The 23,459-nt window shown below is 39.7% G+C and overlaps 1 protein-coding gene across 5 annotated transcripts in view; it reads left to right on the top strand.

The window, feature by feature from the left end:
- Nucleotides 1-23,459, top strand: part of scaper (S-phase cyclin A-associated protein in the ER) — a 109,225-nt gene that overhangs the window by 52,409 nt on the left and 33,357 nt on the right. For all 5 annotated transcript variants that reach the window (XM_056264978.1, XM_056264976.1, XM_056264979.1 and 2 more), the window contains 3 exons: nt 930-995; nt 2,097-2,223; nt 10,635-10,750. In XM_056264978.1, the coding sequence (XP_056120953.1) occupies nt 930-995; nt 2,097-2,223; nt 10,635-10,750 (309 nt within the window). The remainder of the gene's footprint in view (nt 1-929; nt 996-2,096; nt 2,224-10,634; nt 10,751-23,459) is intronic.

Here is a 23,459-nt window from a genome sequence, read left to right as displayed (position 1 = left end):
TAAAAATGAAAATTCTGTCATCATTTACTCGCCCTCAAGATGTTTCAAACCTGTATGAATTTCTTTCTTCTGCTGAACACAAAGGACGATATTTTGAAGAATGCTGGTTACCAGACAGGTGATAGACCCCATTGACTTCCATAGTAGGAAAGAAAATACTATGGAAGTCAATGTCTAGCGACATTCTTCAAAATATCTTCTTTTTGTGTTCAGCAGAAGAAAGAAATCCATACAGGTTTGAAACAACTTGAGGGTGAGTAAATGATGACAGAATTTTCATTTTTAAGTGAACTATTCCTTTCAGTCGTTTCAACTTAAATTGACTTCAGTTGAAATTAGTTGTCTCTGATGTTCTCTTCCGGAAAGAGACGCCTGAGTTTATCAGCCCCTGAACATCCATCCATCAAGCGCTTTTTTTTTTTTTTTTTTTTTTTCAGGAGCTGATCGATCACCCTTATCTGACGGAATGGGATGTGTGATTGTCAGGAATTTTGCTCGGTGGTCCACACCAGTGTACTAGAGCTGACTGACAGCAAAACATTATTTTGGTCTGTGACCCACTAGGGGACTAATTCACACCCTTCAGCCAATCATCTTATTTATTTTCAATTTCTGGACTTAAATAGTGTGGCTATTGGAGAGTCCGGTATTCCCTGCTGTGAAACAACATCCTCTGCTGTGATACCTCTCTGAAGACTGAGTGTTTGTGACTCGTTCGTGCTTGTTAGTTTGTGATTGCTGCTAGTGCGGTCCAAAGACTAAATAAACAGTTTGAGGCTCAGCTTGACCTCTTGACATTTTCTTTGTTCAGCATGTCGTCTTATCTTCTCATGTCTTCAGGCTGACAGCCATCGGACTCCTCTGTTGCTCTCCGTCTGTCTTTCTCTCTCCATCTCTTTCTGACAGACTTGTTTGTCTTTCTTTTTCAGGGCTAAGGAGTATGAGACATGCATGGAAGCCAAGTCCCAGACCCCCGACTCTCCTTACAAGGCGAAGTAAGCTCCCCGCTCCACTTTTAAGGATCGTATACCCAACCTGAGGTTTTCTGCTGAGTACTCATGCCTTAATGCTGTCTTTTAAATCCAAGCTTTACAAACTATGCCAGCACTGGGCTTTCCTTTATCAAACCTTTATAGTTTTGTATAACTATGCAAAACTGATATACAAGCGGTGTTGTCAGGGATCTCTGCTTAAAGTCTATAATTCTTGCTGTTTTGCTCAGTGTGGTCAGATTCAGGTTTTTGTTCAGGTTTCAAAATCAGGTTTTGTTCTTTTGCACAATGATAGTAAAAACCCCAAATCACCTATACCTGTGACATTCCAGCGGTCTCTGAAAAGGGAATAATATATCTTTTTAAATTAAAAACAATATGCTGAAAATTTCTAAAATGGTTAAGGTATAGCTAATATGATTGAATAATAAAAAAAAAAAATTAAAGCAAAAAAAAAAAAAATAATATTTTATAAATAATACTAAGAACACTGGTCATATTTCACACCAAATAAATTGTATTTTGCATAAAGAATTATTATTTACAATTTATTTATTTTACCATTTATCTTTCATAACCGTTGGAAAGGACTTTTTTTTTTAATACTGTAAAAAATATTTATAAAATCAGAATACTTTAAAGCCAGTACAATAGATACCAAACAAATGTCTTGATATATAAATTTTGCATAAACTTTTATATATTTTTTATGTTTTATGTATTATAGTAAAATTATTGTATAATATGTTTTTTAATGCTGAGTTGTTTTTACATTTAAATCAGAATATTTGAAAGGCAGAACAAATAACGAACCCATACTAACTACCTTAATTTATAAATGCCTTACAATTGAAATATCTATTTTCACAGCAAGTAATGATAATTGGGGAGAAGAAATGTGGTTAATTATCATGAAAATAATGCAAAACTAAAATTTCTTGTTATTATTATTGAAAATGTTATAACCCATACATATTTTAACAGGTTTTTGACCTAATTAGCTTCAAATAAAAATGTCAATGGGAAGTATGACACCGTGAGATGAAAACAAATTGATGTATTTATGATTGTTTTGAGTACGTGCATGTGTTTGTTTTCTTCCAGGCTCCAGCGTCTGGTGAAGGACCTGGTAAAGCAGCAGCAGGGGCAGGACAGTGGCCAATGGGCCAGTAACAAAGTCTCTGGCCTGGACAGAACCCTGGGAGAAATCTCCCGCATTCTGGAGAAACAGGTTTGTACATATCTCTTATTATCCATCTCCCTGGTGTGTTCTGATAGGGACGTGCCCTCTAAAGTAGTTTTACTGAAAAGACACGTAGTGCAGTGCACTTTCTTAACTGAACAAAGCTGGAGATACCAGTAATAATGACTGAATGGATGTATGGTATCTGTTGTTTAAACTGCTGTTTATCTGTCCATCTTTACTACTGCACAGTCACACCAGGGTTCTTCTGGAACTGTAAGCATCTGAGCAGTGTTTAGACCAGTCTATGTCAGGGGCTTGGGGGCTTTAGTGTGTGTGTGTGTGTGTGTTAGTGAAGGAAGGGATTTGACTTGAAGATAAGCCTCTAGGCTGCTCTCAACACCGACTCCACTGAACCGCCGGCTTTGGCTGCAGTCCTCCCCGTCTCGCAGTCTATGCAGAGTATCGCTTTCCATCCCCAACTCTCTGCCCTCGGTTATTTGCTAATGAGGGCCAGGTTAGGTGCTTGTTTTCATTGCCGCAGATGTTATTAATTGGCGGAGATCCCCGTTTGTCAAACAGGCGAACATGTTTCAGAGCGTTTGGCTTGCTACTGTTGTGCATTGTGGCTTTTGAACAAAAATATGTTCGTTTTTCAAAAGTAAAAATAATCCAAATGACTTGAGGTAACAAAAGCAGGGAAGCTTTTGAAGATGTATTTTTTCGAATGCTAGCTTGGCATGTCACCACCCACCATGAAAGAGCTCTATTAATATCCCACAATTCAGTATGAGCTGTGAGATTAAATCCATCAATTGTAGATTAAAAGAGCAGTGTTTTTGATAACCTTTTTAAAGATGCTTGATGGAGCTGTTCTGAAGTGGTGATATTATGTGATATTAACAATGATTGTGTTTACATTTACTCTTGTAAACCATTGCGTAATATTATCTTATAGTTAGTAAAGTGTCTGAATTTAGTTTTTGTCTCTGACAAAACTCATTTTCCAAAGCAGTTAGTTTGGGGGATGCCTAAACAACTAGTTGACTAATCAGTTTTAGCTCAAACCCCTGTATAATTAGACTGGTTTCAGGTTCACCTGACCCCACTTGAACCTTTGGGACTGTTTACATAAGATGCATTTTTGCATTCAAAATGGCTTAACGTATTTCAATGGAATGAAACAATGCAGGAGACTTAAGGTGTGTTTTTAAAAGTTGGATGCTCAAAATGCTGTGTGCGCGTGTGTAATGGGACACGCAAAAAAGCTGTAAAAGATGTTTTTCACCACAGGCTAGAACTATAACAGTAAATTTTGATAATTATATAAGAATAGGGAAGTCCACACCACAAATATAACGATAATGCCACAGAGAAAACATTGACAGCCAATCAGAACTTTAAAGAACTTGAGCATTTAAAGTAGCAGACTACATAAGTGCAGTGTGCTCTTATAATAAACCGAACATTATCGTGTTGGTGCTGACACATATAAATGTGTCTTTATAATTATTGTTCTTGGTGTGAATGGGCCTTAAGAGTTATTCTGAATAAACACTAAAAAAATGTAATAAACTAGTCACACTGATTAATCAACTAGTATGTTGGTCAACTATTGTGACCCATCTCTAGTGTACTATATATCTCTAGATCAATAAAGTGGAAATGGATTGGTGACACACGTCACATTTTGGTAATGAAACAGGATGTGTATGGTTTCTGTAATACACTCTTCAAATGAAGGTATGTGTGGTTTGGTGGGGGTGTGTTTGTGGGTGGATGCATGGTGCATTGATGGGTGTCCTGTATTGACCAGTGGGAGGAGATTTGGGTTGTTAATGGTCTTTCAGGAGGGAGAGGAAAAATGTAAGAGACTGAATAGGGTGGTAAAACTGAGCTAATGGGCAAGGAGGAGGGCCGAGGGAGGAGAGGAAAGCATAAGCTGCTAGAGAGGAGTGAAAGGGATGTAATAATCAGCCATGAACCCAAAATTTCAAATTATTGTCTAATTTGGTTTCACATTCAGAATTAGTTTACTCAAAAGTGACTGTTTTGGACTTGAAATATAGTTATTTACAATACAGATGTCATAGCAGCACATTGACCAGTGAAGTCAATAGACATTGTTGAAATTAACCCAGCACTATAATTTTAAAATCCAGTTTTTTTTAGACAATATAGCAAGGCAGGTCTGAAGTTACTTAACACTGTTAATATAACCAACATGCTCCACATTCCCTTCAACAGATTTTCTCAGATCAGACCTTGCCATCTCATTACCCTCTCCAGGCCCTGTTCTTCTTAGAAATGTCTCTGAATGACAGCTTCTATCAAGAACATGAGTACATTTCTTGTGTACTGTCCCCAAGGCCTCCTACACAAACTCTTTCTGGAGTTTTCCACAGAGACCTTGCTTTAAAGAACTCACGCCGTTTTTGTTTTTGCAAGTTGCTGGTACGGTGAAGTGCTTGTGGAAATGTCATCTCCTCAGGCTCTTTCTTGTAGCCTTTTGGGAATAAGACTCTCTTAAGAGTACAGTATCTGGACTTCATTTAGACTGTCAGTCAAATCTGTGGATTCCTCTAGCCTGGTTCCTGCAGTGTCCAGCTACGGTCTGCAAGCCACTAAAACTAAGCAAATCTGTGAACCCTGGTTGTTGAGGCAGTTCCGCCTCTAATCCCAGGACAAAGTCAAATAAATACCCTTCATTGGGAGTCTGCGTACACCCCTTCCCCCTCAGCATCACCTCAAGTCAAGAACGTTTAGATTATTTGACCTAACAAGCATCTCTCATGTCACTGACTCACCTACAGATTTGTTTTTTTTCTCATACCCATATCTGATTCAGTCTCCACTTTCTCCACTAATTCCTCGAACAACACCAGACTCTCCGCACCGCTTCTAGCCCCTCAAGCAGTGCAGCCTCCCCCACTCCACTTTCCTCGTGCTGACTTTGCTCGGGCACAGTCTCCGACCTTTGCCCGCCTCTCCCTCTGAGCCCTCTAATGGTTTATTTTGTGTCAAACCAGGTTTCAGTTTGTCTCTCGGAGAACTGGCTGATCGAAGAGCCTTTTTTCCCTTCTTGTCATTCAGGAATATTCAGGGGAGTTTCTTGTTCCTCTGATCTGCGCTCTCTTACCTTAGCAGAATGAGCTCACATATTTACATTCTTGCCAGGGAGTGTTTGTCACTGCTTTCAAATAAAGACCAGGCCGAGATCAACTGCCTTTATGACACTTGAGGGACTGTCAGGAACATTCTGGGCCTGCTGGGCTAGCCAGTATTTACATTTTCATTTGCCAGCTGTCAGAGGTTGGCTCCCCTTGGTGGCCAACTGGTGGTTTGCTATACCTGATCAAGAGGCCCAAGATTGTGGAAGGGGCCCTTCCAACATTGTACTTGCTCTCAATCCATGTTTGATGACTTGGAGAAAGGGTCCTGTGAATGAAGCTTCAGTTGAGAATAAAGAAGAACATAAGTGATTGTCTGTGTCAGTGTTGCTTGAACGTTGTTTAACAAGAGGTTTAGTCTGATTTCAGATCCACTAGATAGCCAATCTTTTTATCTCTTGCCATACATTTGGCTAATTGCTGAATTGTCTATAGCAGAGGTTCCCCACCCTGGTCCCGGAGTTCCCCCCCAACACTGCATCTTTTAGATGTAATCCCTAATCAAATAGAACTGATTCAACTCAACAGCTCATTAAAAGAAAATCCAAGACAAGAAATGGGTGTGTAAGATATGGATGATGTCTAAAATGTGCATTGTGTGGGGGTTCTCTGGGACCAGGGTTGGGAATCATTGGTCTATAACCTTAATTTATAAAGGTTTTTTTAATCATTGGTTTGTTTTTGAGGTTGTAGTTTGTTGGTTTTAGGATCATTGAAATGGATGAAAAGAACCACATTTTTCAACAAGCCTCTTCATAAAGATGTGTGAGGTGATTGGGTGTTGCCTGTCTACTGCTGAGGGACAGGTCGAGCTTTAGGATTTAGCTAGCCAGTTTAAAAAAACATGGACATAGTTTTTGCATTCCTTCACCATGTGCTGTCAGTAAGGTAATTTTCAAACCCTAATTGCCTAGTAATTCTTTTGTTCCACTTGGCTGTTACTTGTGACTGTAAGAGAGTAGAGGATTCATGTTTCCCCTCAGGTGCATGTTTGAAGGGGCACGAAGACAGAGCTATTATAAGAGTCAGAAATCCGTAGTGGAAAGAATTGCCCTTGGGTGGCTAATTTTTGGATATCAGCTTGATATTTGAACTAATAATGATCTGTAGCTTTTCCATATTCTCGGTCAGAAGTTAAAAGAATCACATCATGAGTGAACTTGGCGGTTTGTATACTCCAGAGTTAAAGGTTTATGATTCTGGCATGCATCCGTTTTCTTGCTAATTTTGGGTTACGTAGTATGTTCTGTGGTTCTAGTTTGTAACTGACATACACTGGCGTTTCTTTAAAAATTCCCAAGGTTCCTTTTGATTATACTCTCTTGTTTCCAGTGAACAGTTGGTTTCTATTGTTATCCTAAAACTGAACACTTCCTCCCTAAATGTTTCTTGCTTGCAAAGGAGCATTATTATCAGGAACAAATTATCTTCCAGTGTGTCCTTAAATGTGTGCTGTTAAAACTGTAAAGACTTATTGCTTTACTGTCTACAGTACTCTTGATGGAATTTACAGCTGTTTTCCTTTCTTGTAATGTCAGCACAGGCCTCTTCACTAAATAGGAACCGTTTATGCTTCTTTGTGTATTTCTATACTACTTCTTGAGATCAAAACACAGAGTTGTACCCTGTCGGCATGCCAGCCCTCATATTAATTCTGAGATCTGTCCCTGTAACCAGAGGGGGCATGTTTACATCACTGCGCCACTTGCCAAAAGATGGATGGGCCTAAGACGGAACCTTGGTGAACCCCTCCGTCAATGAACGCCCCAGCCAGTTGTTCTCCATCTGTTGCAAGAAGGGGGATGCAGCATTTTAGGAGCACTCCCCTCCCCCTGACTTTTCATGTTGGCTAATTAGAGTGGTTTGTAGGAGGTTAACACGCAGACACATCCAGCCCTCCCTCCCACTTAACTTGCACCCCACACCCGTACCCTTGTCCTGGCCAACCAGAGGGAAGTGCAGCTCCCTGGGCCCTTTGATTAGCCTTGCCTAAAATGGCCACTCTTGTTAGCAATTGGATAAGATTGCTCAAGCCGTATAATTTAGATTTACTCTGCCCCCTCCCTCCTCTCTAACCATCTGATCTGTCTTCAGGTCTTCTGTTTGAATCCCCTATTAGAAAAACGTAGGCTATCATCCAATTATAGTATCACTAGAGTATTTGTTGAAGAAGGGTGGTACACTAGGCAAATCCAACAGCAGTCTCACAAGTGGTGGTTTTTATATTCATTAAGCACTTTTAATATTTAAGAACAAGCAGGATGTACAAAAAAAAATATTCCTTTTGTTTTTTTTTTGTCTGTATTGTTTGTAGTGGCATTAAAATGTTTAGGTTGCCAGAAAATTGCACAAGTGAAACACAGTCCCTCCTTAGTTATGTTAAGATACAAATGGTATGTTAACAGATTATTCCTGCTGTTGTAGAGGCATGCTGGTTGCAAATAAATAAACCTTTGGGTTTCTCTTCTGATGTGGCCTGCTGAAAAGGCATATCAATGCCAGATGACTTTGTTGAGAATGGGAAGCCCCTGGCAGCATGTTAAAGTTGCATTTTTTGGTTACAATGTGAAGAAGTTCATAACAGCGTATGTCCTGTATACGATATACTTTAATATTGCTGCACATGCTTTTCAATTTACACTAGGGTCAGTCTAATAAAACACAGGTCTGATGTTTTATTTTGCCCAGATGCAGCAGAAATTGAAAGGCGTTAATGTATAGCTTGAAATTAGATTTTTCTGAGGGACATTTTTCCTCCTCCTGTGATTGCCACTTGTTCCCGGGGGTGCAAAGTACTCAACTATTTGTACTTCATTATTCTACCTAAATAAAATACGAATTATTCAAAATTTTATTTGATTACTATTGAAACTGAATACATGTACTTTTACTCAAGTACTGTTCAGAAGCAAAATTGATCCTTTTTCCACCCCTCATCATTTTGTTTAGAACTTTAAAGTACTTTTTTGCAGATTATCATGAGCTTCATCTCTGCGGTCAAATTCAGTATGTAATAAGGTTAGCGTTTTTACTCAACTTTAGTTTTTACTCAACAATAGTTTTTACTCCGTTGCTCATCTTTAAGTATGGGTATGTCAAGAGTCAAAGTACCAAGCCTAGTTTCTTAAGTATAAATAAACCTAATTATATTTCTCAGTACTTTTTTACAACTCTCTGTTGCACAAACAAGGAAAGCTTTCTCCTTACTTTCTATATTGTATTAATTAGAGCCCTTGCTAAGCATGCATGTCATTAAACTCTTTGTATCTCCATAATCTGATCATCTCATCTTCAATCACTTTCCTGAACTCCTCCAGATTCCAGGTACTTTGCTCAGCGTGGGGATCTGTCAATAAGCCATACAGGGCAAGGTTGAGACACCTTCCTCTGGACTGAGTTCCACACGCCATCACAGTACATGGCCCCAGCTAACCCTTCCAAATGCCTCCTAAATAGGCCACCATGAGCGGCCAACCCTCCAGCCTTTGGTCGGTTTGACATGGCTTTGCTGCAAACCCACTCTATTTACTGATGCGACCTGGGTTCATCGTCACGATATAGGCAGCGAGGCACCGCATCAGTCTTCACAGAGCTGTCAGTGAGCTTTTCTTAATCCCAGCCGCTGTTTGAGCGCGTTCCACCTTTCGTGTACCTGACAACAAGCGTGTTCCAATCTCTTAACCCTGGCAAGGGTTCAACCTTCCTTTTGCCACCGGATCTCCAGGAATGACTCTTTGGCGGCACCTGTGATTGACAGGAGAGGAGCTTATATGTAATTTTGCAAAGCGCTTCCTCTGTTTGCTGCTCAATATGTTCAGGCTTGTTGGCAGCCCCCACCATCCCCTGTACAAAAACATCTCGAAGTGCCTGTCTTTGAGTGCTGTCACATAGCGTACGAGAATCTGACCTCATTATATGAAGTAGGTGCAATGTTCTCTCTTCTCCTCTTCTTTGCTCTCCAATCCTGCAAGTAAATGACTCAACTGCTATCAATTTCAAATTCAGAGTTGTTGATTTATGTGTTGTTTTGTGGCAACATTGGGGTCGAACTCATCGGCAACCTCTGAGGTACTTACTTCCTTTACTCAAAGTAAGGGAGCTGGGGAATTTTGACTCTAAACCGTATGACTCATTTAAAGGGGTTCCACTTTGAACTTTAAAGAATTTTATGATGCGAGTAAAAATGTCCCCTCTGTAAACAGTTTGATTTGAGAAGCACGTCAGTTAAATGACTGTTTTATGTCTCTTCTTTCTCAAAGACGCTCATTCGCTCCGTATGAGTTTCAGGCACAGTTTGGTTGACCCCCTCTTTAAAGTTTTACGGCTAGTATCTATGATAACCAACCTCTGAAGGTTGCGTTTGAACCTTCCCTATCCTTAAAATTAGAAAACCCTCAAATAACTTCAAATTCATACCGATCAATTATGCGACACATTTTTTGGCCTATATGTATATAAAAATATAACTTTTTGTACAATTTTTTAAACAAATCATAGTCATATGGTGTGACCAACATGCTGAAAAAAAGAAAACGGGAATCATAGACAGGACCCCCGTAGACCCTCATGACTGTACCAAGATCCATACCTTTTTGTGACAAGACAAGGTTAATTCAGGTTTTGAAATGTCATGTGGTGCAACTGTCCAAAAATTAAATGATATTAATTCATTAATAATAATAATAATTTTTACTTTGAAGAATCTATTAAATCATTTATTTGAAAATAATTATTAACGTGTACAATCACACACATATGCTCACAAGGAAAATATTACATTTTACTTGATGGTTACACCACATGACATCTAATTGAAACATTTGTTGAAAGGGGCCTAAATGTTTTTCAAACAGGAATGCAAAGAGTACATTTCTAAGAACTTTCAAACATTTATTTTAAAAGATTTGTTGTGTCATCGACACTGTAGACTCGTGACGTAAAATGTTTCTTGTCCAGTCTAAATTGTGACTCATTCTATGTATTCCCTAAGCTCTTTGTCAAACCAGACCACCCCTGCTTTGTGTGCAGATATGTACGTTTGTTGTCCTGCGTTGGTTTTTGGTTGCTGTTGGGGGGTTGGGAGGGGTTGTGCACTTTTGAGATTTAGCAGGAATTCTTTGGGGATCACTTTGTTTCAAATTTCACTCCAGCTCCCCTCTAGAAAGCAGGAGGTGGGCAATGAGAGGATGCCTCCAATGCAAAAACAATGTGATACTTGAGTCTGCTCGCCTCTCATGTTTGTGACTGTTTCTCTCTCTCTCTCTCCCCCCCTCTATCTCTCTTTTTCAGAATAATGCAGATCAGGTAGCGTTTCAGGTAGGAGGGGGTTTGACTGCTCTGGAACAGATCCTACAGGTTGTCACTGCGGCCTCCAGTCCCACTGCGGTCCCCCGTATTCCTCTCAAGTGAGTACTGACTTGAAGGTGCACAGGCTCACCTTCACATAGTGTCACTTTTTTCTATTGGGATGTTTTTGAATGTTTATAATGGTGTGACATCTTAAAAATCGTAGTGTTTAACAGTGAAAGACAATGCAATGGCCTAAAATATCCATCCAGATGTTTTTTTTCTGGCACTAATATAACACATGTAACTAAAGTTGAGAGTCTTTTCTTCCCCGTTGTGACATATCCGAGTGAAATGGCTTCTCGAACAAGAAAAAATTTATTGTGGGACTTGAATTGGAAATTGATTGGCTGGTTGTGGTTTGCTATTGGTGGATCTCATGTGAGTGACAGGTTGCCCCACCCTCACGCCATTAAACACATCATCAGAGAAGAGAAGAGGTGTTGCTGCTTGAGGGAGGGGAAGTTATTTTGATTAAAGATTATAAGGGCACATGAATGAAAAAAATAACAACGCTGATGTGCACGGATAAATCTTTTATAATAAATACTGCAATATTCCATAAAAAAAATGTATGGTGACTTTAAATTCTTCATTTGCTAGCTTTTTTCAGCAATTATTGATATCTGAATTATTGATTGATTTATAGAAACCATATTTTTGGCCTTTTTTACCACTTTCATTGATGGTAATAGTCTGAAAATCACAGGAAATGATGATGACTGGCAGGATTGGATCAGGAAACTGTTTGACCTCAACTCTGACTTGTTAAATCATTTTTCTTGAATGAACATACTGTACTCCCAAACACAAAACACTTTTTTTTTTTCTTCTTCTTGCTTACAAATATTTTGTAATTTTTCTAAACATGATTTGTGGCCTCCTTCCAATCCCACAAAGTGACTCCGGCTCAGCTGTGAAGTCATTTCCCTTCTTTCCAGTGCTCTGCAGCACAATACACTTATAATGAATAAGAATGTTCCTTGTTTAGAAAATAAAAAGCATCGCTTCTGAATCATCCATTTCGCAGTCTTCCCTCAGCCCCGCGCTGGTATACAGAAAGCACATTTGTCCTGTCCGTCACTTGGAAATGGGAATGGAGTTTGAATAGTGGGTCTGGAACTAGTGGCGTTGGCCAGTAGATAACCTCAGAGAGCGGCTGTTTTCACTAGAGAGAGCTCCTAATGGACTTCAATAGCCTCTTTGCCTTCCTCATTAGCATTTGCTGTTTTCCAAATCTTCCTTAATGGAGAAATGCTGCTTATATTTATAATGCTTTTACAGGCCATCTAGTGTTTATTGATTTTTCTCTCTCATACTCTCACTCTCGTTCTCTGCGTCTCCTTGTCGTTCAGTCATTAATTCCAGAAAATTTCAAGTGGGCTATAATATTATAATGAATTTTTATGAACTTCAGTTTTTGAAGAGGTTGAAACTGCATTGCATTTGATTATAGGGTTAGTTCACCAAAAATAAAATCCAGTCATTATTTACATGCTAATGTTATTTCAAACTCAAATTTCTTTCTTCCAGAGAACACAAAATGAGACATTTTTAATAACAAACTGGTCGCTCTGTTCCATGCATTTACAGTGAATGGGGACTGGAGAATGCATGCTTACAAAATGACAAAAACATCATAAAACTATTTAATATTACTATTGCACTATATTGAAAGTAATTGCACTATATATAATGTAATATAAAGTTGTACAACATAGCTTTTCATGTGGAACAGATGAAACGTTTTATCTTTTGAATGAATCGGCTGATCTGGTTCACAAAACATGAATGATTTGTTCTGATCCAGTTCTCGGGTTCAACTCACTCGTAGGAGTTAACGGCTCCCTGACGAAAGACAATTATCAATAAATTGTGATTTAAGTTTCAGTCTGTTCCTCACATAATGTGTGTATAATAAATGTACTGTATGTATATGTATAAATGTGTATAATAATCATATTTTAAAAAACTACATTAGTGTTTATGGTCTACATCTATGATACTTTTATTGTTGTTTTGCATCCTTTTGTAAGTTTGAAAGCTCCTTTCTACACTCATTGTACTGTAATTGCTTGGAAAAGACTGAGCAGGATGTTTTTTTTAAGATTGTGGTCATTTTGGGATCTGTGGAAGAAAGAAACTCATGGAATAACATGAGGCTGAGTAAATGATGACAGAATTTTAATATTTTGTGAACTGCTACTTTAACCTGTGTGTGTGTGTGTGTGTGTGTGTGTGTGGCATGTTCGGTCAGGCTGTGCAAACACATCTACCGCTATCCTCCTCTCTTGTTTTGAAAGATCCACTTGACACGCTCAGGAGGAGGTAAAGATCTTTGAGGCATTTCTGTCATTCTCTGGTGTCCTGTCCAATCAAATGCTGAAGTGGCCCCTCTCTGAGGATAAAAGAGTAGCCTCACTTTCATGACTGAGGTTCTGCCCCGTCTTGACTTGTCTCTCTGCGAAGCATGAAGGCAAATACAAAGGTTATCAGTAAATAAGTGTTTTATTCTCTAACAATCCCATTCTGTGCCAGTGCAAGCTTATACTTGAATTCTGAAAACTTTTATCAACAAAATAATTTTCTAATTCATCTGTACACCAATAGGTCTGGGCAGTATAGATATCATTTTAATTATGGCTCGAGATGTTCCAGCTTCATGTGTTTGATTGATAGAATTTTAAGGTTATATATATATATATATATATATATATATATATATATATACTGTATATAGATATATACACACACACATTATATATGTCTGCATATGTAAAACCTTAAAATTCTATCAATCAAACACACACACATACTGTATATATATATATATATATATATATATATATATTCAAACATTAAATTAATCAGTCCATGTTTCCCCGTAGTTTATCACTAATTGAACACAAGTGTTTAATATATTCTTTATTATTCACCAATATAACAATTTACACAACTATTTAAAATATAAATGTTTAAATTTAACATAAAAAAAAATATTTTTACTTTTTTAATTCTTATTAATTTTGAAAACAGTTTCTGCTTAGGATTGTTTGATGAAAAGAAAGTTCAAAAGAGCAGCATTTATTTGAAAGAGAAATCAATTGTAACAATGTAAAAGAAGTTTCAGTTTAATGCATCCTAGCGAAAACAAAAAACAATATATATATATATATATATATATATATGACAACATTTTATATATGACCCTGCCCTACATACCAAATATTGTCAGATCAGTGGCACAGTATGAGTAGGTATATTGCATTTATTTTTATTTTTTATTTTTTTGGTGTCCTAAATTCTGTTCTCCTCCCTTAATCACCCCATCACTACCCTTATCACGGTCTCTGTGCCCTAAGGCCTTACGGTGCTGAACCTGTGATAACCTTTAAGAGGTCAGATTATTCCTGCATGTTTGCAGCTTCTCAAAGACATGAGTGGAGCTCCAGGTGTCTGTAAACCCAAACTTGCCCTAGTGTTGATATCCCTGCCTGGCTGATCCATCTGGGATACAGGAGATAGTGTCCAAAAAATCACCTACATCATTGTTCGCAAGTTCTGGGAAATATCATGAACGAACAACCACAAAAATGCTCTTAAATACCAGACTTGCAATTTTGCATATAATTGATTAAATTTCCACAAAAATTGCAAGCTTAGACAATTCGCTGGAAGACAATCTGTCTCCGTGAGTTCTTGTCAGCCGTGACTTCTGCTATGGCACCAGGTGTCTGCGAAGGGCACGGCACGAGCAAATACGTGCTAATCGTTCCCCCTCATCTGCGCGCTTTAATGGTTGGCTCAGACGCTAACCCTTACAGCAGCACTAGTTTATCTATTTACTGTAATGCTGCGTATCGATCGCCTCCTTTCAGATAAGCTGAGTGATTTACAAAAAAGAACAACTACGGAGATGCCGCTGTAATATTACCCCCATGGGAGAAGGATTCCATCTTGTTAGCATTACATTAATGGGCTAATTCCACAGCGAGGCTCCGTTAATGTCCCTGTGCAACCCTGCGGCTTGGAGCTGAGTGTTTTGGAGGGAATCAACGGCTAAGAAGGAAATGGGGTCGGATGTCTAGAGCAGGAAGGCCATTTTGTTTGCATGAGTAAACCAAGGATAGTGAGCCGCCCCATGAAAACTCATGCAACAACCTGAACATTATGCCACTCACTAGCTTTGAAATATTATGAGATTTTGATGTAAAAACGTGTATGGTCAGGTCGGTCAGTGCTTGTGTATCTGATTTATTTGTTGAATTTGTCAGATGCTTGGTTATAAAGTTTGACTTGTTCGGTTTTTTTTTAAAAATTAGAATTAAATTATTTTATAAAGTGAAATTTGAAGTGAAATTATTAAAATTAATTAAAATAGTTTAGATTAAAGTTTTATAGAAAACCTGTTAAACTGGGAAATTGGAATTCCCTTAACTTTACTTTTACATTTAAAACATTCCTTTTTTTGTTGTTGATTTCAGTGTGTGTGTCATTTTTGAACACAAATGTTTCGTCATACTGCTAAACAGAATGTGTGTGTGTGTGTGTGACAGGACACCGACACACACACACATTCTGTTTAGCAGTATGTGCAGGAAACATTTATGTTTAAAAATACAAGTGGACTTCAGATTGGTCACATTTTTGGGGACTTGTGGCTTGACCAAGTAAATAAAATACTTTGAGACTTGACTTAATCTGATGGCTTGGCACAATTAATTTAAGCACAGGTAAGCCTTCGATTTAACAGATCGTTTGATGTGTGTAGCATCATGCGTTTAAAGATCAAATTAGTCCATGATGTCATTGCAAACAATGTATTTAGTGGCATTTCAACCTTTAAATTAGTAGAAGATTATGCCCCTAGCATTGCTTCCAAAATGTTAAGGGAGACCAATCTCAAAACTACTATTCTCAGTTGCTATTACAACTAGATGAATACTCACGTTAGTGAATTGGATCTGGCTGCCACAATGTCTAGATTACAGGCAAAAATCAATTGCATTCAGAATTAAGACTCAAAACTCAACTCTTCCGAAACAATATTTGTCAGGGACACAGTTGTCAGGTTCATTCATTATAAGAATTTGGATTTACTCCCGATATTGAGTAAATATATGGAGCAGGTGAATGAATCCAGGAAAAGACAAGTTCCTTGTCTCCCAGTAGGGGCCACTGCTGAGGAGGAGAGGGAGAAGTCAGTCCTGTAAGGTGGTCACTGGACCAGACTGCTGTTAGCGCACAGAATGGAGCTTAATCCAGTCACACTCATCCCTAGAGCCGCACACACACTCACAAGTCCACAGGTCACTTCTAAATGAGTTTCACAAATGACTTTTAGTAAAACTACTCCTTCTGAACAGCAACAGGAAATCACAGAGGTCTTGTGAAATTTTGTAGCACTTGCGACTGCTAAACTGATTGCCCGACTCCGTTCGACTCAGGCTGTCTCACTTTTCTAAGTGGAAGTGAACGCATTGACGCGCCACTGCCTGTCACCTCAACCTCCGTGTCACATGATGACTAAATGTGGCGAGTGAAAGCTTCTCACAAGCTCCCTCCAAGTGGTTTCATTTCAGGATGCCATTATGTGGCATGTCTATCTGTGCGCATGTGTGTGCATGCCGTGTGGTGCGTGACAGCTCGCCAAGACTTTTGCCCCAGCTTATGGCCAGCCTATTGTGGAACGCCAGGCGGAATGGATGTCTTGGAATCATTCAGGATATCAGGAAAGATCAACGGCAGAATCAAATTAAATGTCATTTGGATTGCAGTGAAAGGAAGGATTGTTTGACAGGCGTTTGGAAAACAGATTTGCTCGTCACCTTTTCTCATCGGCTCCAGATCCCTTTTCTGTCCCTCAAAGTTTTTTTTTTAACCACTTCCTGTTGAAAAGCACGTTGAGAAGTTAGACTGGCAGTCAAAGTCTTACCTTATACTAGGGGCGTCCAATCCTGCCCCTGGAGGGCCACCTTCCAGCAGAGTTTAGATATAGCCCTAGTTAAATACACCTGAACAATCTCATCAAGCTCTTTAGGATCACTAGAAACTTCCAGGCAGATGTGTTGGAGCTAAACTCAGGAAAGTGGCCCTCTAGGAGCAGGATTGGACCAGCCCTTCCTTACGTTTTGTAAGATTGTCCTTCGGATGAGACGTTAAACCGAGGTCCTGGCGCTCTGTGGTCATTAAAAATCCCAGGATGAGTAGGGGTGTAACCCCGGCATCCTGGCCAAATTCCCATGATGGCCTCCTAATCATCCCCATATTGACTGATTGGCTTTATCACTCTCCACCAGTAAGCTGGTGTGTGGGAGTTCTGGCGCACAATGGCTGCCGTCGCATCATCCTGGTGGATCCTGGACATTGGTGGTGGTTGACGAGATTCCCCCTTCAATATGTAAAGCGCTTTGAGTGTCCAGAAAAGCGCTATATAAATGTAATGAATTATTATTATTATTATTTACCCAGAAAAGCGCTATGTAAATGTAACAAATTTTTAATAATAATAATAATAATAATAATTCATTACATTTTATATAGCGCTTTTCTCGGCACTCAAAGCGCTTTACATAGAAGGGGGAAATCTCCTCAACCACCACCAATGTGCAGCATCCACCTGGATGGTGCGACGGCAGCCATATTGCGCCAGAACGCCCACCACACACCAGCTAACTGGTGGAGAGGAGACATAGTGATGAAGCCAATTGGTATATATATATGGGGATGATTAGGAGGCCATGATGGACAGAGGCCACTGGGCAAATTCGGCCAGGATGCCGGGGTTACACCCCTACTCTTTCGAAAGACATCCTGGGATTTTTTGTGACCACAGAGAGTCAGGGCCTCGGTTTAACGTCTCATCCGAAGGACGGGTTATTATTATTATTTGTCCAAACGTATTGTGTGGCACAAGAATATAGATAAAACTGGAATGCACTGTCAGTCGCTTTGAATAAAAGCGTGAAATGCAAATATAGGGATTATACTGACAGATTTGGAAATGTGAGCTACAGGCTCACAAGTGAGGGCATTTTCCTGGTTGTTAAACCAATATACATGGATGACACTCAGAGACCTACATATTTACTCTAGGTCTCTGAAAAATGTTACTGTCACCAAGAGAGCACCTTGGAAACACCTGCATAGATGGACATTTTCTAACCATATCAAAGGATGGTTAAAGTAAGAGAATAATCACAATATCGACCTGGATGGCTACACCCTTATTAGAGCGGATCAGGACAATAGAGCAGAGGGAAATTCAATTGGCGGTGGACTCTATCTATATTTGGATGACAACGTAATATAAAATACTGGACAAGAGTTGTACCCGTGATTCTGAGATCATCTCGGTTGCAATAAGTCCCTTCTTTTTACCCCAAGAGTTTGGGCAGATTACGGTGATTCTTGTCTGTGTCGGGACCTAAAAATGCTGATAAAATTACTAAATGTTTCACTGATGCTTTGGAGAGGTTTGTGGAGCAGCCAGTGTTTATTCTCGGGGACTTTAATACTTGTTTTATGTTTGCACGTCTTGCACCCCAGCAATGTATCACATGCCCAACGCTCTCTACGTGTATCTTGGACAAATGCTTTGGGTATTTGGATGCCTATAAGCAGAGTCGAGACCTGCCCTTTGAAAATCAGATCATAATGTTATTCATCAACTGCTGAAACACAGACAGAAAATTTTACGGAAGATGCAGCAGTGGTCAGAGGAAAGCATGGAAGAACTTAACTTTTGCTTTGAGACGACAGACTGGCAGGTGTCCTTTGATTCAAGTAAAGATGTTCATTAACTCACAGATGTTATAACATTGTATATACAATATTGTGAAGATACAATAATACCTGTAAAGACAGTAAGGGTTTTCTCTAATAATAACCCATTGTTAACCAAAGAGTTAAAGAAATGTCTTAAGGGAGAAGGAATTTATAACTAAAGTAAGGATAGCCAAAATGAATTTTAAGAATAGTCGAACCGAAACAACAGTTGCAAATTGAAGACTATGCCAGATTTGTTAATGAAAGCAAATGTTTTTATAGTAGATTTGATTTTATGGATGCTAAAACAAAGAGTGAAGAGGTTCTTAAGCAAATTTAGATAGGTCCAGCACCTTTGTTGCTAGAGAAGAAGCTGGCTGCATGCTTAGCTCATAATAAATGTCAATAAAGCCCCCAGCCGGCCCTGATGGCTTAAAGGGGAGGATTTTAATAATGTGTGGAAATCAACTCAAAAGGCCCCTTAGACTGCTATTTCTGTAATATCTACTATATTACCTATCCATAAGACTTCGGGGACAACACTACCTGAAAATTATACACCAGTTGAATTGACTTCTGTCCTGGCAAAATGTATGGAAAGAATTGTAAGTAAACATGTTATGTTATGTTATGTTAACCACAAGTAAGATTTTATATCCATTGCAGTTTGCATGTAGACCACACAGGGGGACAGAAAATGCCACACTTACTTTGATTGATTTTATAGTAAAGCATTTCCAGGACTCTAAATCTTATGCATGGGGTACTTTTTGTTGATTTTACCTCAGCTTTTAACAGTGCAGGTTCATTTGCTTTTATCACGTCTTTGTAATGTGAATATAAATTCTACATTGATATATGGATCATAGATTTCCTTTCAGAGCGACTACAGAGTTTTTATGAATGGAATATAACTGGTCTTAAATACAGGGGCAGCACAATTTTTTAAAAACTGTGTATAAACATTATTTTATACCAGTGGCAGTGTATCAGTGTATTGTTTATGTGTTTATCTTGAGTTGTGTATTGTGTGTGTGATTGTGTTTTTATTAGATGAGAAGCCAAAGGAGAATTTCCACATTGGTGGACAAAAAAATAAAGTTCTAACTAACTATGACATAATTTGTGTTACTGGCCTTATCCAGGTTTGTCCATGCATTCCTCCAAAAATTAAAAGAACGTTCATTTTGCTCTCCGAGGACAAGATTGTGCCAACTTTTATTGCAAAGAAACTATAACTTTAGGCCAGACAGACAGTCAAGGGGTGATCTCCCCCTCATCTCGAGTTCTTCTTAGCCATCTGCTTCCCTGTCTCTGAGCTAGCCTATGGATTTCAGAATGGGTTAAATGGCCTTAATTCAGTTCCAGAGGTCAGTCCAATGACCCCCATCCAGTCCAGAGGCCACCCAAGCTGATGAGCAACCCTCAGGGGGTGAGGCGAATGGGGACAGAGAAAGGCAAGGTGTAGAGGACGGAGCCCTGTGGCATGCCTTAAGCAAGTCTGCGCCGCTTGTGTCCATTGACTAATCAGAGTGCTGGATTGTCATGGTTAGCTGAGGTTAAGCCAGTTTGAGTAGGTGAGGAGATCACGGCGCTTATTATCTGCAGCTCTCTAGCAGTTATATCTTGCCATCTTGCATGCTCTTTCTCTCTGTGGGCCCCTCTTTTCCTCTCCTATGCAATACAGAGCTATAGAGACCATCTCCACCGGCTAGCTCGGCAACTTAATCCTATGTCTACAAGATAAAGCTTCATTATGGGCAGATTAACAATATGCCTGTTGTTTATAGACCTGGCTGCGGTCTGGTGGACTGTGGCAGAGCTCACATCGAGCAGCCTGCCGATGTCAAAACGCAGCTCCTGACAGGGAATCTCGGATCCGCTCAGGTAGAGGAATGCCGCATGCTCACGGTGACGACCTGGCACATTTGGGTCAGTGTTACATACTCCTCGAGTAACCTGAGACGGAGTACAATGGCACTTCACCAAATTGCTCCTCAAAATCTTTGACGCTAGCTGTCATCGTCAAGGGGAGAGACAGGCAGAGCCCGTGCACGGTGGGCCGGTGTTGGATGTCATGCTAATCATCGTCAATTAGAGGAGAGCGAGCTGGAAAAGCACCCCGGTTATGGCTGGCAGTGGGCTGGGGTGTAAGGATATCATTTCAAGCAGGACAGTGACAGCTTCTGAGTATTTAACGGGTTCCAAGATGATGGATGGCCTGAAAAAAATGTCCCATTACTCACAGTAGCAGCACAGAGTGTTGAACACAGCCAATTTAGGAGGTAGATAAAGTGAGGTGTCCACATGTAAGCTGACAAAGCTCAAAAAAAAAAAAAAACTAAAGAAAATGAATGAGCTCTGACCACAACACCACAAACTACTGTTTGACTTCACGCTCAGTTAATCGTCAAAAGCTGCAGAATACTTTAGTTATGTCTATACTTGTGTAGCATGAAAGTATGACTCGGATATTTAATTGGTCGGAAACCCACCATAGGCAACATATCAAACAAATAGATATGATTAGGTGTGACAAGTTCTGGTTCAATTAACCATCAAAAGCCACAGAGTATCACTGTAACATCTGCACTGAATGCTATCAAAAGCATCTGAAAAGGAACAAGCACTAGAGAGAAGTACTTGTTTAAAATCTCAGTTAATAACAGTATAAAATAGTTATAGTAATGTCTAACATGGTTTAGACGTTGTATGTTGTTGCATTTTTGTCACTTAACGAAATTGCTACAAGCAGTTAAGGGTGATATTTCATGATTACTGATGATTACCCAAGTGAAATATCTAACATTAGCTTTGGTTAGTGTTCATTCTTTGTGACAAACTCCTATTCTGGAACGTCATGTGAATGTGCATTTTGCAAATAACTAAAACTAGCTACAGCAACTTATTCGTTATAGCTTAGTAACGTCTAAACCTGTTTAGCATTTTCCTGTCGTTCGGCTGTTTCCTTTTCTTTCTTTTTTTTACCCCAAATGCTCTTATTTGTTTCATACTGGAGCTTCGGTGCAAGCACTGGGGGTTGGTGTTGAGATTTGGCTAGTCGACAGCTGTTTTACACTTTAATAAGATTAGTGCAAAGAAATTAGTTGTGTTCTCTATAATCTGCCGTTTAACCATGCGAGCCACCTGGGGCTGCCCCACCCCCCACTGCTCACATTCCTCCCCACGCGTTATTGGACAGGCATCATATAGCCTCGTTCGTACCTTCAAAACCCTGTGAACGACGTGCACCTAAGATCAGGTTAACGGTGAATCTTTCATGAGCTCATGTGAGCTTGTAGCTCAACTCAAAAGTAGACTTTATTTAAAGAATAGTTTAACGTATGAACTATGTAGCTCAGCTAATTTAAATATTGTACAAATGTAATTTCTAATCAAATTTGTTTTATACTCTCACTTTGTTTTGTTATTTGGAACATTTTTTAACACTAATACAATTTTATATATATATATATATATATATATATAAGCTCATTGTTTTTCACACTTGCTAGCCCAATTTCAGTTGCCTGTTAATATATAACACTTCAATAATGTGATAATCTTTAGCTTAAGCCCTCAATCCGCTGTTTATATTTGAGAAGCCAAAGTGAACCTTGACACTGAGGCCTGTCATTCAATCCTCGCCTGGACATTTGACACTTATCCTTTAAAAACTTGCCTAGAAACAATATAGATACCTCAAATTCCATGACAAACACAGATGAGACATGATTTCCTAACGCTGAAACTGTGAAGAACGCATCTGCGTATAGACCGATATTTTTAGTTTTCTTTTAGCCAAAACCTGTCCGCCCCAACAGTCCCGTTGAGAATATTTAAACGTTTGATGGAAAAGAAAAGAAAATGCTGTTCGAAATTACACAATTGAGGCTCTGGTGGAAAATCAGTGTGGCTGAGGCAGTGCTGGTCCGCTGCCCAGAGTGCACAGGTTGGAGGAGATCTCACGTTTCCCTTCCCTGACTGAACAGAGCCTGGTGTATCACTCCACTCACCCATGACCATCCGTCCTTCCTTTCCTCCTCCTTTCGCCCTAAGCTCCGGTATCCTTCTATCAATACAAAAGAAACACTTCACCATTTACGCTTTGGTGAATCAATGTTCCGTTGGCTGTTGCGTATTAATCGAACAAGACCTCTTTCGACACCCTTGTCAACTGCGTTTATCGTCCGCTCGGACGAGGTGAAAACTTGTCGATTAATACCGGCGTACATAAAAACGGCTTCACCCGTTTTTTTATAATGGGTCACGATCGAGCGGCTTTGAAAGTGCAAAGCTACGAGGCGTGCGGGGAATACTTGGATCCTTTCCCAGCAGACCAGGCACAATGTTTTCCCTGCGGTCTCATACTGCATGTCTGACTCTTTTACACCGCTATGTCAATATTCGCACCGCTATCTCCCTGATCAGCCCGCCAGTGGGTAAAATATACACTGGTGTTTTTGTCAGCCGGGTGGAAGTTATTGACAGGCCGAGGCCTTCGAGGCTTGCGCTATTTTTATAACGAGTGCCAATACGGTTTGGCTGAAAATGCTGAACAGATGGTGAAGGTTGCGGTGGATATCAAAATGTTTATGGTTGGAAATAAACATGGCCTGGTTTAAAAAAGAAAAGTCAGATTCCATTTGTCCGTACGGCAGATAGGGCCCCGCCACTCTGCTTTGGGATAAAATATACAGTTGTCAGAAAATATTAACTAATGAAGGGGTGGTTGGGAAGAGGGATGGATGGGGGGTCTGGAGTGCGAGCGGAGTGACTGGTCAGTTATCAGCTACATTAATCTCCTCTCGGGCTGGTGTGGAACAGACAAAATACAGAGGCCTGACTGACTGACAGTGGCTTGCTGGCCCGAAGGCGCTGACGGCTAGACTCTTATCTGAGCCAAGAGAAAACGAGTTGGGGAAAGAGATGGTGGAAACGTGAAAGCAAGGAAGGGGCCAGGCAGATGTTCGGTATCCAGTTCTTCTCCATTTCATCTAA

Source organism: Rhinichthys klamathensis, unplaced genomic scaffold (assembly GCF_029890125.1).
Source record: "Rhinichthys klamathensis goyatoka isolate OS25496 unplaced genomic scaffold, OSU_Roscu_1.1 h1tg000228l_1, whole genome shotgun sequence".
NCBI classification, from domain to species: domain Eukaryota; kingdom Metazoa; phylum Chordata; class Actinopteri; order Cypriniformes; family Leuciscidae; genus Rhinichthys; species Rhinichthys klamathensis.
The sequence above is the reverse complement of the archived record's forward strand: the minus strand, read 5'-3'. Positions and strand labels throughout refer to the sequence as shown.